A 14,752-nucleotide genomic window follows, 5' to 3' on the forward strand; every position below is an offset into this window, starting at 1 on the left:
AAATCGGTATCTGTAAGGGGAAGAGCAATAAAGCAAGGTATGAGTGGATTCATTTGAACCAGCATATTTCAGGACCTAAAGAACTACTGACACAACTGTACGTGTTACTTCTTCCAAACTCATTCCCATCTCTAGTCGTTATCTTCCCCAGACACACTGTGTCAGCAAGGAGACAGGTAGCACGCTGGAGTCAATGAACAATGGAAAACATCATTCTAACACAGAGTCATTTATTTTTCTTGCCATTGCCAAACATTCCCCAAGTCTTACTCACCAGAAATTAACAGAGCTTCTCCATTTTCCTCCCTGACAATCCTCATGTACGGAAAGGGCTTTAAGGGAGCAACTGCCAATGACAATGTCGAGTGGACAGACCATGTCCTTCCCTTGTTGCAAAACTACCCGTTCTGGCAGTATCCCAATCAGGTTTCAATGCTCCCATGTTTGAAAGTGGTCTTCACAAAAGCCCACATTTTAAGGCTATATGGAGGAGCACAGAGAAGAGAGTTAAAAGTGGTAACAGCCTTTCAGAATTTGAAAAGGCAGTATTGGTCCATATTAGGGTTAAGGGTCCCTGGCTTTTTATGTGGCATAAGCCACAAAAACTGGCAAGAATACAGAAGACCAATATTTATGGAAAAGGGGAAGAGAAACCAGGAATACAACAACAGAGCTGCTCTAACCAATGCTCCAGGGAAAGCCAGCCTCAAAGAGAAACAGCCTAACAGATACTTTCAGGTAGGCATGAGGTTCAGAAAAAGAACTTTTCTTTCCAACTCCAGATAAATATCTACACCTGGTGTCAAAGTCTCAGGTCATAAAAGGGACAGAACACAACATCTAAAAAAGAAGGTAGAGGACAATATTCTCAGAAAATTCAAAGAGACAGACTTTGGCTAAAGGGAGATACGAGGACTTAGAGTGCAGACTAACAAGTCAGGTCAAGTCCAGGGGAGGAGGGATGTGCACCTTGGCTACCAATCTTCACAGGAGTACCAGCAATATTCGGGTTCTGTGTCAAACATCAGGAGCAAAAGGGTTTATTTCTCTCTCAATCCTCAAAACTTCAGGAGCAAGACAAGCTGTAGGAGGGCACTGGTCATAGCAACAGATGAGGCCTCACACCCAGGGAAGTTGAGGCGGTATTTATTTTTGCTGCTACTTTCTTCCTTCCAGTCATTTTAAGTGTGGGACACATTCCTCCTAGGGCTGCATTTCATGTGTGTGGGTCTAGTTACTTACTGCCACCTGGGACAAACAAAGCATTTCCTAGGAAAACCTGTGTCCGGAGGGTCTAGCTTTTTTATTCTAAATCTATTTTCTCACTTTCAATCCTAAAACCATATTGAGACAACAAACAGCCTCCATAAATTGTCACCCAGACGGGGGAACCTTATTAAAGGAGTGACAACAGTTCTAGGTCCTAGGCTTGTTATATCACAAATACAAAATGATCCATCAGTATGGTTTTAAAAAGTTAGTTTGGAATTGTTTTCTAAGATGATGGAGTGACTACGAAATCAATGGAGCTTCCAAGAACGTTCTACACCCCAGTATGGAAAGGATAATCAAACAGGTTTCTTAGTCTTGTATGGGGCAAGAAGGGCCTATAGTGGGCCTTAAGGAGGAGCTCTTTGGGCAAGACAAGAGAAAAACAGGAGGACTCCAATGAGAATAGCAGGAAAATCTACCAAAAAGGAGATGGGGGTGGGGGTGGTGGAGGGTCCACATGAATCAATAGGGAAAACACTGAAATGTACACAGGAGGAAGGAGCTGAGAGTGCCACAGCCTTACACAAACAGCTGAAAGAGTAAATTTCTCTTCACTTGGCCCCCGTGACTCAGCCCTCTCCACACAGGTCCCTGTGACCACAGCATCCCATCCACTCTCCCAGGAGTGCTTTCACACTGACTGCCTATTTCTTTCCTCGTTTGTGATTCGTCTTTGGGGGCTTGACTTTCTGGAACTGTGTTGGCACTGGCTCCTGCTCTGGTTCTTTGCAGGACGTTGCCACGAGCAGTTCCTCGTGACTCCTCCTCTGATCCCTCCCTACTCTAAGACTCAGCTCTGTCTCCGGAAGCTCCATGCCAGGCTGCTGCCGCCGTCGTAGAGACCTTCGGCTCCTGTGCTGCTGCCTCCGCTTTTCTTCTTCTTGCTGTCGCTGTTTTATCTTCATCAGCTTCTCAAAGCTTTTGGTCGTTGTTGGGTTTACAACAAACCAGTCCTACAGGGGCAAAACAGAAACATCATCCAGTCAAAATATAGTGCACTAGGAAGTGGTATGGGAAGATTTTTTTTAAAGGCGTGATTAGGACAGAACACAGTAAAGAAGAAACAGATATGGAACCAGAACTTAGAACTGTGTCTTTTAAACTGGAGAAATTCAGTACAGAGCAGTCATTACGAGCATTTCTTGTGTAAGACATGATTTCGGGTACTACAATAAGTGACCTAGGAAGTCTGATTACTTAGCATGATCCCACCCACTCCTCTCCTTTTAAAAATCTTCTCATGAGATGTAGAGCACTGAGCCATAGGAGATTTTTTTTTTTTTTTTTTTTGCGGTACGCGGGCCTCTCACTGTTGTGGCCTCTCCCGTTGCGGAGCACAGGCTCCGGACGTGCAGGCTCAGCAGCCATGGCTCACGGGCCCAGCCGCTCCGTGGCATGTGGGATCTTCCCGGACCGGGGCACGAACCCGTGTCCCCTGCATCGGCAGGCGGACTCTCAATCACTGCGCCACCAGGGAAGCCCAGGAGATTTTTATTGCATGACAATGTAGTGGTTAAGAGCATGAATTTTGCAGCCAGACCACCTGGGCGCAAATCCTAGCTCTGTCTCTAGCCATGTGACCATCAGAAAATTACTTAACCTCTCTGAGTCTCAGCTTAAAAAATTAAGGGTTAGGGACTTCCCTGGTGGCGCAGTGGTTAAGAATCCGCCTGCTAAGGCAGGGGACATGGGTTCGAGCCTTGGTCCGGGAAGATCCCACATGCCGCGGAGCAACTAAGCCCGTGCGCCACAACTACTGAGCCTGCAATCTAGAGCCCGTGAGCCACAACTACTGAGCCCGTGTGCCACAACTACTGAGCCCACATGCTGCAACTACTGAACCCCAGGAGCCTAGAGCCCATGCTCCTCAACAAGAAAAGCCACCGCAATGAGAAGCCCGCATACAGCTCTCCGCAACAAGAGAAAGCCTGCGTGCAGCAACGAAGACTGAATGCAGCCAAAAAAATAAATATAATTTTTTTAAAAAGTGAGGCAGAAAGGGAGGAACAAGGTAAACATGTTTAACACCACAGGATTTCATAAATACAGGCACAAATTATTGAACAAATACTTGGGAGCAAGTCTCAAACTAAGTGAAATGTGTTGGTTCCAACTTTTGAAACAGAAACTGGAGAAACAAGTGAACTATACAAAGGCCAGATTTTGTCAGGAGATAATTATCTTTCAAATACTTCCCAAAGCATAAAAAGGTAATATTATTAAAAAAAAAAAAACTGCCTTCCTGAAGAAATCTCAGATATGGAAAGGGATTCCCAAAGCTTCAACCAGTAAAGCAACAGGAACCACAATGGATGACACTAACTAAAGCCCACACTGCTAAGAACTATTGCATCTGAGGGCAGAGGACAGCCGCAGGCGCTTGCTATTTTTCCTCACCAGGCAACAACAGTACCTGCAGTAAAATATTCCAAGAGAATGCACACTCTACTCCTTGCGCTTTTGCAATAGGGTATTTAATTATATAGTAGACAATTTCTCTGTTCACCTGGACTCCTAAAAACTTTCCCCAAGAGAAAACTCATGACCTTCTGAACTTAAAGCATTTTTAACAGAATTTTTTAATTTTGAAAATTTACAAACTTTCCAGAAAAGTTACAATAGTTCAATGAACACCTAGATTGACCACTGTTAATCTCTCTTCCCCTCCGTCTCTCCCTTCTTCCCTCCCTCCCTCCCTCCCTTCCTCTAAACCATTCACAATTTAGCTACAGACATGATACTTCATCCCTAAAAACATCATCATGTATCTGCCTAAGAACAAGCGCATTCCCCTGCATAACTACAACACAATTATCACATTTTGGAATATTAACATTGACACATTACTATTACTTAGTAGTACAGCTAGTATTCAAATTGCCTCAATTGTCTCAATAACATCTTTTACATTGTTTCTATATGGTATTTCAACAATATTCAAAACAGGTTGCTCAAAGATGTTGGAATACCAGAAAACAGGAGCATAGACATTGCTGTGAAACAAGAATTCCAAAGGTGTAAATGCAGCCTGGTTCCCAAATGTCTGATTTAATTGGACTTAAGATAATTAGAAGAGTCAGGGATGCTCACACCCACAGTGATTTTAAATGCTTTCACAGAAAAATACTATTACAGGTCTAATTTTAGGAAGGTTTCTTTTTTGTGTGTGTGTGGTATGTGGGCCTCTCACTGTTGTGGCCTCTCCCGTTGCAGAGCACAGGCTCCGGACGCGCAGGCTCAGCGGCCATGGCTCACGGGCCCAGCCGCTCCGCGGCATGTGGGATCTTCCCGGACTGGGGCACGAACCCGTGTCCCCTGCATCAGCAGGCGGACTCTCAACCACTGCGCCACGAAGGAAGCCCTAGGAAGTTTTTAAACTCTAATGTAGACCCTTTAGTCTCTCTGACAGTCTTAGCCTATAATAACAGGCACAAAATTCACATCCCTTGTGGCATATTCATGGGGTCCACAAGATTATAAAAACACTGTGGGAAAGGAGAAACCTCACCTCAGCATGGACAGAGTTGATGTGATACTTGACACCACTCTCTGACACAAATTCTTTTTGACATAGAAGACACCTGTATTTTCCAGCCACAAAGGTTCCCTATTTTCAAGAAAGAAAGAAAGAAAGAAAGAGAGAGAAGGGTAAATTCAGGAACACATACCTGGGCAACGGGTAGGGACTGTCAGAGATGAAAAGAGGAGATACTACTTCAGCAAAGAGGGAAGAAAATCCGAGACATCACTATATCTAGGAAAACAAGTTTGGGCATACTATCACCATAATACATCTATCCTAACGTAATTCTATACCAAACACTGACCCCACTGACCCTCCCAACACAACCTGAAGTTCCCCTAATTTTATTATGTAACATGTCACATTTTTCTATCTTCCCTTATGTCTTCCACTTCACTTCCAGGTTCTCTTGGTTCCTCCCCTCAAATGATCAAACTCCTTAACTTCAATGAGGCACCAATGTGCAATTCTTCCCACTAGAATCAATCCACTGCTGCGGAGTGTCTTAGGAATCCAGAATTAGAAGAGTACCCTCCATAAGATCTAGCTGAATGACTCAGAAACTAGGATCAAGATGACAAACTCCTAAGCATTCCTGGACAGATCTGGTTTGGATGTCTCCAACTCCCTTGTTGCCTTGATTGAGACTTCTCTCCGCTCCTGAAGCTTCAGGTTTCCATGGTGCTTATTCTGTGTGAGGAGATACTTCTGAATGGGAATGGAAAGTGGCAGCAATCCCCATGACTGGTAGGTTGCAGGGCACCGGGGTCAACATGGAGAAGATTCAGTGAGGTGAATGGCTGTTAGCCTAACACCCAGGGATCGCACCTCCCATCCCCAGAAGCCAGAATAGTTCAGATGGGTTTGAGGATCTTCACCAATCCAGATAAGCACAATGTAAGTTGATTCTAGGAAGTTGAAGGCCCAATAAGACAGGGCATGCCCAGTGTGGTAGACGCTCAGGTGGAAGAAGTTAAATCCCTGGTAGGGACTCAGAACTATGTATTTTTCTCCAAATTTTTTCACTGATATGACTTATGGCTATTTTGGCCCATTCTGCATCTTGGACATACCCTGCCATCCCACCCAATTAACAGACTGAGGATCTTTGGGACAAAAAAACCCCAAAACTAAACTAAACCAGCCTTTGAAGGTAATAGCAAACAGGACAACTAGCTGTTCACCGAATCTGAATTCTCTTCCATGTCAGACTATTTTAGAGGTCATGTTAAGATAAATAGTTCAGAACGTTACAAACCAATGTACAAGAGCCCAGGTGAGCTTTAAGGCCAGATACACTACTGTAGACAGCCTCACAGCCCTGAAAAAAAGAAAAAGAAATCATGTGAAGACTACACCAAACAGCATCCTTTTCTTAGCAATCTGGCCATTTACACTAACCCACTGTACCCTTGCGGGGTGGGGAGGGAGCGGGGGAAGAAGCCCAATAAATTGCACCACAAACCACACAGAAAAATATGTAAGCCAAAGAACAAAAAGAAAACCAAGGAAAGGTAAAAGAAAAAGAGGTAAAAAAGTTGTTTAAAAAAGCTTAAAACACTCTGTTCCCTAGTTCTTTTCTGATACTTACAAAAATACAAAAAATTGTATGCTCAAATTTTTCCAAAAATCAGCTTTCTTTAGTGCAAATGTGTCTCTTACTTCTTATATATCTACTCCTCCCCAAAGTACTGCATATACAGCTGTAGTAGATTAATGATGACTGGAAATTCTCTGCCACTCTTCCCATCAAGAAGTGAGTCATTTTATCCTCCCTTTGAAACTGGATAAGTCCTATGATTTTTTTGACCAACAGAATGCTATGGAAATGAGGCTGAACAAATTCTGAAGCCAGGCCTAAGAGATCTGAGCTGTTGCTTTTATGTTCTTGGAATACTCTGAGAATTCAGTCACCATGTACCCCACTGGTAACCCAACTACCATGCAAGAGAGAGAGGCCATATGGACAATCAATCTCCCAGCTGAAGTAGCTGCTTAGAAGCCACCTGACATTCAGGCCCCATCAGAGCTTCCAGCAGAATGCAACCCATGAATGATTCCAGCTGGTGCCATATACAACTGCTCTCTGAGCCTTAACAGAATTGTTGATTTACAGAATCGTTAACAAAGTAATTGATGTTTTAAGCCTCTAAAGTTCAGGTGTTTTGTCACAAAGGAATAAATAACTGAAACAACAGCAGATGCTTGATCAACATTTAGTGAATAAATGAATGAGAAAGAACCACCTGGTTAGGACACTGAATGCGATGATACTTCTTGATATCTGACTTCCATTTGTGTAGTACTTCCTGGCTGAAGGTCGGCAGCCCAGGACGAGTATATTTTAACTACAAGACAAGAAACATTTTATTGGAGGAATCCAACTTTCAACCAAAATACCCCAAAAGTAACAGAATTACATAACTCTTCAGGTTCATATAATTCTAGAGTTGCAGAAGTATATTTTCATACACAAAAATGATAATATGTAAGATCCTTTAAAGTTCCTGAAACACGTAAGTATAATGGCCTATTGTTCTGTCTTAAAATAGTTTGATTTTTAACAGAGGACAGGAGACTTTCAGATATAACATTTCATCTAAAGTTGAAAAAAAAGGCTAGTGACAGAGCATTATACAGTTAAAATATTTGTTACAAAAGAGAAAGCAATATAAAATTTCCCTCTGTATATATAATATATATATAATATGTATATATTATACTCAAGAAACATATATATATTACATATTCAATAGAAATATATGGATATGGGTCAAAGCCTATAAATCAAAATGTTAACAGTGGTATTCTCTGGGTGCTAGAATTTTGAGTGATTTTCATTTTTTTCCTGCTTATCTGCATTTATCATTTTTCTTCAATGACATCATGTTAATTTTTGATATTTTAAAAATTCTAACACAAAAAAATTAAGGTTCAACCTGAAAGAATGTGAGAAAACTCAAGGAATAGAACATCTATTCTTTGCTTATACTGCAAAAGTAGAATTATTCCTAGCACTTCCTCTCACATGCTTTGACACCAGTTAGTCTCTTCTTACAACTATAACTAGTTTCCAGAAGAGTTAACGCCTGTAGAGACAGTTCTTGCAAAGTTCACCATTGGTAATACACAGTCCTCCTGCTTGAAAAATGGAAGCATCTGAAAGGAAACTGATTCTCTGAGACAGAAGAACAGATCCAAGCCCACAGAGGTTAATGGAGGAAGTAAGAAAGGTAACCTAAAGAACCTTTGGTAAATTACAGTACAAAACTGATTTTATTTATAAGCATTTCCTCTTTCTTAGTCATTTTAATAGTATTAATTCTTCCAGTCCATGAGCATGGTGTATCTTTCCATTTGTTTCTGTTGTCTGCAATTTCTTTCATCAGTGTCTTACAGTTTTCTAAGTATAGGTCTTTTACCTCCTTTGTGAGATTTATTCCTAGGTATTTCATTCTTTTTGATGCAACTGTTAATGGGATTGTTTTCTTAATTCTGATTTCTGCTAGCTTGTTTTTAGTGTATAGAAACACAACAGATTTCTGTGTATTAAGTTTGTACCCTGCAACTTTCCTGAATTCATTGATCAGTTCTAATAGCTTTTTGTGGTATCCTTTGGATTTTCTCTATACTGTATTATGTCATCTGCAAACAGTGACAATTTTACTTCTTTCCAATTTGGATGCCATTGATTTTATTTTCTTGTCTGACTGCTGTTGCTAGGACTTCCAGTACCAGTGGGCATCCTTAACTTCTTGATCTTAGAAGAAATGCTTTTAGCTTTTTACTACTGAGTAGGATGTTACTGGCAGGTTTGTAACAGATGGCCTTTATTATGTTGACGTATGTTCCCTCTGTAACCACTTTGTTGAGAATTTTTATCATAGATGGATTGCATTTTGTCAAAAGTTTTTCTTTATCTATTCAGATAACCACATACTTTCCATTCTTTAGTTTGTTAATGTGGTGGTATATCACACTGATTGATATGTGGATACTGAACCATCATTGCATCCCTGGGATAAATCCCACATGATCATGGTGTATGATCCTTTTCATGTATTGTTGAATTAGATTTGCTACTACTTTGTTGAGGATCTTGCTTTATGTTCATCAGTGATACTGACCTGTAATTTTCTTTTTTTGTGGTGTCTTTGTCAGGTTTTGGTATCAGGCTGATGCTGGCTTCATAGAATGAGTTCAGAAGTGTTCCTTCCTCTTCAATTTTTTGAAACAGTTTGAGAAGGACCAGTGTTCACTTTTCTTTATATGTTTTGTAGAATTGACCTATGAAGCCATCTGGTCCTGAACTTCTGTTTGTAGAGAGCTTTTAAATTACTGATTCAATTTGGTCTGCTCAGATTTTCTATTTCTTCCTGATTCAGTCTTGGGAGATTGGATGTTTCTAGGAATTTATCCATTTCTTCTAGGTTGTCCTTTTTATCGGCATATACTGTAATTATTCATAGTAGTCTCTTATGATCATTTGTATTTCTGTGTTGCTAGTGGTAGCTTTTCCTTTTTCCTTTTTGATTTTATTTGGTCACTCTCTTTTTTCTTGATGAGTGTGGCTAAAGGTTTATCAATTTTTTTAAACTTTTCATAGAACCAGCTTTTAGTTTCATTGATGTTTCCTTTTTATTTATTTTAGTGTCTATTTCATTTACTTCTGCTCTGATTTTTACTCTTTCCTTCCTTCTACCAACTTTGGGTTTTGTTTGTCCTTCTTTTTCTAGTTCCTTTAGGTATAAGTTTAGGTTATTTGGGATTTTTCTTGTTTCCTGAGGTAGGCTTGTATCATTAGAATCTAGCAGTTCCCTCTAAGAACTGCTTTTGCTGCACCCCATAGATTTTGAATTGTTGTGTTTCCATTTTCATTCATCTCCAGATATTTTTCAGTTTCCTCTGATTTCTTTAGTGACCCACTGGTTGCTGAGTAGCATATTGCTTAGCCTCCATGTGTCATATCCTTTTGGTTGGAAAAGATGCTTGATATGATTTCAATCTTCTTGAGACTTGTTTTGTGGCCTAGCATGTGATCTATCCTGGAGAATGTTCCATGTGCACTTGATAATAATCTGTATTCTGCTTTTGGATGGAATGTTATATATATAAAACATATAAAGTCCATCTGGTCTAATGTGTCATTTAATACCAGTGTTTCCTTATTGACTTTCTGTCTGGATGACCTATTGATGTAAATGGGGTGTTAAAGTCCCATACTAATATTGTGTTACTGTTGATTTCTCCCCCTCCCTTTTTTTTTTTTTCCCATACCATGCGGCATGTCGGATCTTAGTTTCCCAACCAGGGATTGAACCCACATCCCCTGCACTGGGAGTGCGGAGTCTTAACCACTGGACCACCTGGGAAGTCCCTCTCCCTTTTTGTTTGTTAACATTTGCTTTATGTATTTAGGAGCTCCTACGTTGAGTGTATATATATTTACAACTGTTATATCTTCTTTTTGGATTGATCCCTTTATCATTATACAATGTCCTTTGTCTCGTTATGGTCTTTGTTTTAAGATCTATTTTATCTGATATAAATATTGCTACCCCACCTCTTTTTGTTTCCATTTGCATGGAATACCTTTCTTCACCCCCTCACTTTCAGTCAGATCTGAAGTGAGTCTCTTTTAGACAGCATGTATACATGTTTTGTTTTCGTATCCATTCAGCTACTCTATGTCTTTTGATTGGAGTACTTAGTCCATTTACATCTAATTATTGATATATATGTACTTATGGCCATTTAGGTAACTGTTCTCTGGGTATTTGTTACTCTTTTTTGTTCCTTTTTCTTCTTTTGCTCTCTTTCTTTGTAATTTGATAACTACCTTTAGTGATAGTTTTGGACTCCTTTCTCTTTTTTCTATTGTAGATTTTTGGTTTGTGGTTACCATGAGGTTTACATACAGCAACCCATATATATATTTTTTTCTTTTAAGTTGATGTTCTCTTAAGTTTGAAGGCATTCTAACAACCATGAATTTTTACTCTCTCCCTCAAATGTTTTTGACATATTTCACAGCTTTTTGTTTTGTATATCCCTTATGCACATAGATGATTTTACTAGTTTATCTTTTAACCTTCCTTCTAGCTTTATAAGTGGTTGATTTCCTATTTTTACTGTATATTTGCCTTTACCAAAGAGATTTTTTCCTTTTGTAATTTTCATATTTCTAGGTGTGGTCTTCTCTTTTCCGATTAGAGAAGTCACTTTAACATTTCTTATAAAGCTGGTTTAGTGGTGCTGAACTCTTGTAGCTTTTACTTATCTGTCAAACCTTTTAACTCTCCTTCAAATCTGAATGATAGCTTTACTGGGAAAAGAGTACTTGACTGTAGGTTTTTTCCTTTCATCACTTTAAATATATTATGCCACCCCCTTCTGGCCTGCAGTTTCAGCTGAAAAGTCAGTTGATAGTCTTGCGGGAGTTCTCTTGTACGTATCTAGTTGCTTTGTTGCTTTTAAGATCTTCTGTCTTTAATTTTTTCCATTTTAATTACAATGTGTCTTGGTGCAGACCTCTTTGGGTTCGTCTTGTTTGGAACTCTTTGTGCTTCCTAGACCTGGATATGTGTTTCCTTCCCCAAGTTAGGGAAGTTTTCAGCTATTATTTTTTCAAATAAATTCTCTGCCCCCTTTTCTCTCTCTTCCCCTTCTGGGACCCCTATAATGTGAATGTCAGTTCCCATAAACTATCTTCATTTCTTAAAATTCCTTTTTCTTTTTTCTACTCAGCTTGGGTGATTTCTACTATTTTGTCCTCCAGTTCACTCTTCTGTCCTTCTGTATCATCTAATCTACTGTTGATTCCTTCTAGTGTATTTTTTATTTCAGTTACTGTATTCTTCAGTTCTTCAGTTCTTCTTTATATTTTTTAACTCTTTGTTAAACTTCTCACTGTATTCGTCCATTCTTTTCCTGTTTTCATTGAGTATCTTTATGAGCATCACCTTGAACTCTATCAGGTAGAAGGCTTATCTACTCTTTGCTTAGTTCTTCGTCCAGGATTTTGTCTTGTTCCTTTGTCTGGAACATAGTCCTCTTTCTCCTCATTTTGCCTAATTCTCTGTGTTTACTTCCATATATTAAACAGGTCAGTTACAGTTCCCCATCTTGGAGAAGTGGCCTTTATGTATGAGACATCCTGTGGCACCTAGTAGCACACTCCCCTCTGGTCACTGGAACAATATGCTCTAGGGATTTCCCCCTATGTGAGCTATGTGAGCCCTTCTTTTGTGGCGGGGCTGGCTACTGCAGGCACACTGGTAGGTGGGGCTGGCACCTGGTCCAGCTGGCTGCTAGGCCCTGACACATGCAGTGGCTGCCAGCCCACTGGTGGGCAAGAATGGGTCCCAGTGCGGCTGACAGCAGATCCCCAGGGGGTCCTGGGACTGGTGGTGACCTGCTGGTGGGCAGAACTGGGTCCTAGGGTGGCTGGCTACCAGGCTTGGGGGCACCCAGGGATGACGCTGGCCTGATGGTGGGTGGGACAAGTCCAGTAAGGCTGGCTGCATAGCCCAGGGGGTCCTGGGGCTGGTGCCAACCCACTGTTGGGCAGGTCCAGGTCCCAGAAAAGCTGCCTGTGCAGCCTGGGGCTCTTAGTGCTGGTGCTGGCCCACTGGTGAGCAGGGCCAGGCTCTAGGGGTGTCAGGGCTGGTGCAGGCCTACTGGTGGGTGGGGCCAGGTCCTGGGCCCAGTGGTGGAGGGAGCTGGGTCCCAGTGTGGTAGCTGCTCAGCCTGAACCGGTCCTGGGACTGGTGATGACTGGCTGGTGGGTGGTAAGCCCCTGGTGCTCATAGGCTAGAGGGAGGGCTCCAAAATGGCACTTGCCAGCACCGGTGTCCTCGCAGTCAAACAAGCTCCCCAAAATGGCTGCCACCAGTGACTGTTTTCCCTGGGGGAGTCACAGATGCCTCCTGCCTCTCTGGGAGGCTTTCTAAAACCAGCAAGTGGGTCTGACTCAGGCTTCTTTCCAATTACTGTCTCTGTAATGGGTCTTGGAGTGTGTGAGGTTTTTTGGTGTGCTCTCTAAGAGGACAGTCTATAGCCCTCTGGCTCTCCTGTGTGCAAGCCCTGCTGGCCTTCAAAGTCAGACATTCTGGGTGCTCATCTTCCCAGCGCAGGAACCCCAGGCTGGGGAGGAGTCAGATATGGGGCTCAGACCCCTCACAGCTTGGGGAGAACTGCTGCAGTTGTGAATATTCTTCCATTTGTGGGTCACCTATCCAGGGATATGAGCCTTGACTACCATGTCTCTGCCCCTCCTACCCATCTTGTTGTGGTTCCTTCTTTACATCTTTAGTTGTGGTTATAACTGCTATTTTCTGTTAGTCTTCACCTCATTCTCAAAGATAGTTGCTCTGTAAACAGGTCTGTCCATGGGAGGAAGTGAGTTCATAGCTGTACTACTCTACCACTTTGGCTACTCCCCCATGAATGGTTTAAATTAAATAGGATGTAGGGGGAACCCAAAATGTAATAAGAGTAACACATGAACCTTGTTATTACAAACGAGAAATATAATTATTACAAATGAGAAACATAATGAAAGGAGTGGGGGAGGTGGGAACCAACCTAAGAAACTTTGGAAAACAGTACTTTGACTATATATGCTAAGGCTAAAGATTTAAAAAACTATATACAAATATTAGTCTCTAGTTAGTAAATTTGTTTTTTACAGAGGTATGGGTTAACAATTCTGAAACTACTTCATGTTATAGTAGGATTGAGCAAATAAATAAATACACTGTAGACAGTGACAGCCAGGATTCTCATTACTAGAGAAAGGAGTTACAAATAAGGAAAAAAGAAGGTATGAATGAAACTTGTAGTGTTGGACTGGAGATGAATCATGGCTTTAAACAGACAGATATAGAATAAATACTATTATGTGTATGTGTGCATGAATATTCATACATAAATGTCATATTTCTATCCATCAAGAGGGCCCAGAAGCAATGACACCCCAGTGGGAATGAGTACACCTAGCACTCAAATCTTTGTTTCTAAATATATTCTCCAGTAAAAGAAAGCAGGATTCCTTAGAGGAACAGTTTGGTTCCAGAGCTGGGGCAAGAAAAATACAAGATGCACCTACAGTATCTCATGGTGTCAGAAAATTAAAAAGTGCTCAAAAAGTGATAGGGACATGCTGAAAAGACACAGAAGCCCACTTGAAGAGCCCTTGATGGCCAAATCTGGGACAATTAGAGCAGCAAAATAATAATAGCATTGGATTATAACCCTAGAATAAAATAAGTATCCATGACTCCATACTTACATAAATAAATTAATAGAAGAAAAAGATCTTTCTCACAGTAGAATTCCAATTAACAATTGAATAAGAAATGATGGAAACAGAAAATCATCATTAGACTAAAACACAATAGAAATAATTGTTGCAGGCAAGAATCACTGATGGATGCTAAAGTAAGTGGGCAGAAGTAATAATAAGACAGATTAGTTGAATGTCTCAATCTCCCCACAAAATATTTATTAATTACAAAGGGGAAAACTGTAATTTTGCCATGGAGAAAACTGGACACCTAATCAAGTGACCAAGGTTATTATCATCAGTAAAAAGATACATATACCTCCTAATATGGTACATTGTGAAGGGCCAACATTGTTTTGAAGGCATTTTTGCCAAAAACATAAAACCTTCAATCTAATCTTGAGAAAATACCAGACACACCCACATTAGGGATATTCTACAAAATAACCAGATAGTCTCTTCAAAAGTGTCAAGGACACAAAAGACAAGGAATGCCCAAAGAACTGTAACAGATTGGAGGAGACTAAGGAGACACAGTAAACAAAATTAAATGTGGAATCCTGATGGGATGCTGATGGGATCCTGTCATACTTACATGTAAGATGCTGGCATTAGAGGAAGCTGGGTAAAGAGCATATGGAAACTCTGTACTAATTTTGCAATGATTTTGT

The 14,752-nt window shown here is 40.8% G+C and overlaps 1 protein-coding gene across 4 annotated transcripts in view; it reads right to left on the reverse strand.

Moving 5' to 3' along the window:
• Window positions 1-210: 210 nt before the first annotated feature.
• Window positions 211-14,752, reverse strand: part of ZNF512 (zinc finger protein 512) — a 34,481-nt gene continuing 19,939 nt past the window's right edge. For all 4 annotated transcript variants that reach the window (XM_081254757.1, XM_081254755.1, XM_081254756.1 and 1 more), the window contains 4 exons: window positions 7,042-7,143; window positions 6,054-6,116; window positions 4,781-4,879; window positions 211-2,225 (listed from right to left, as the gene is read on the reverse strand). In XM_081254757.1, the coding sequence (XP_081110883.1) occupies window positions 1,917-2,225; window positions 4,781-4,879; window positions 6,054-6,116; window positions 7,042-7,143 (573 nt within the window). In that variant the 3' untranslated portion in view covers window positions 211-1,916. The remainder of the gene's footprint in view (window positions 2,226-4,780; window positions 4,880-6,053; window positions 6,117-7,041; window positions 7,144-14,752) is intronic.

Source organism: Mesoplodon bidens (assembly GCF_964165515.1).
Source record: "Mesoplodon bidens genome assembly, chromosome: 14".
NCBI lineage: Eukaryota > Metazoa > Chordata > Mammalia > Artiodactyla > Ziphiidae > Mesoplodon > Mesoplodon bidens.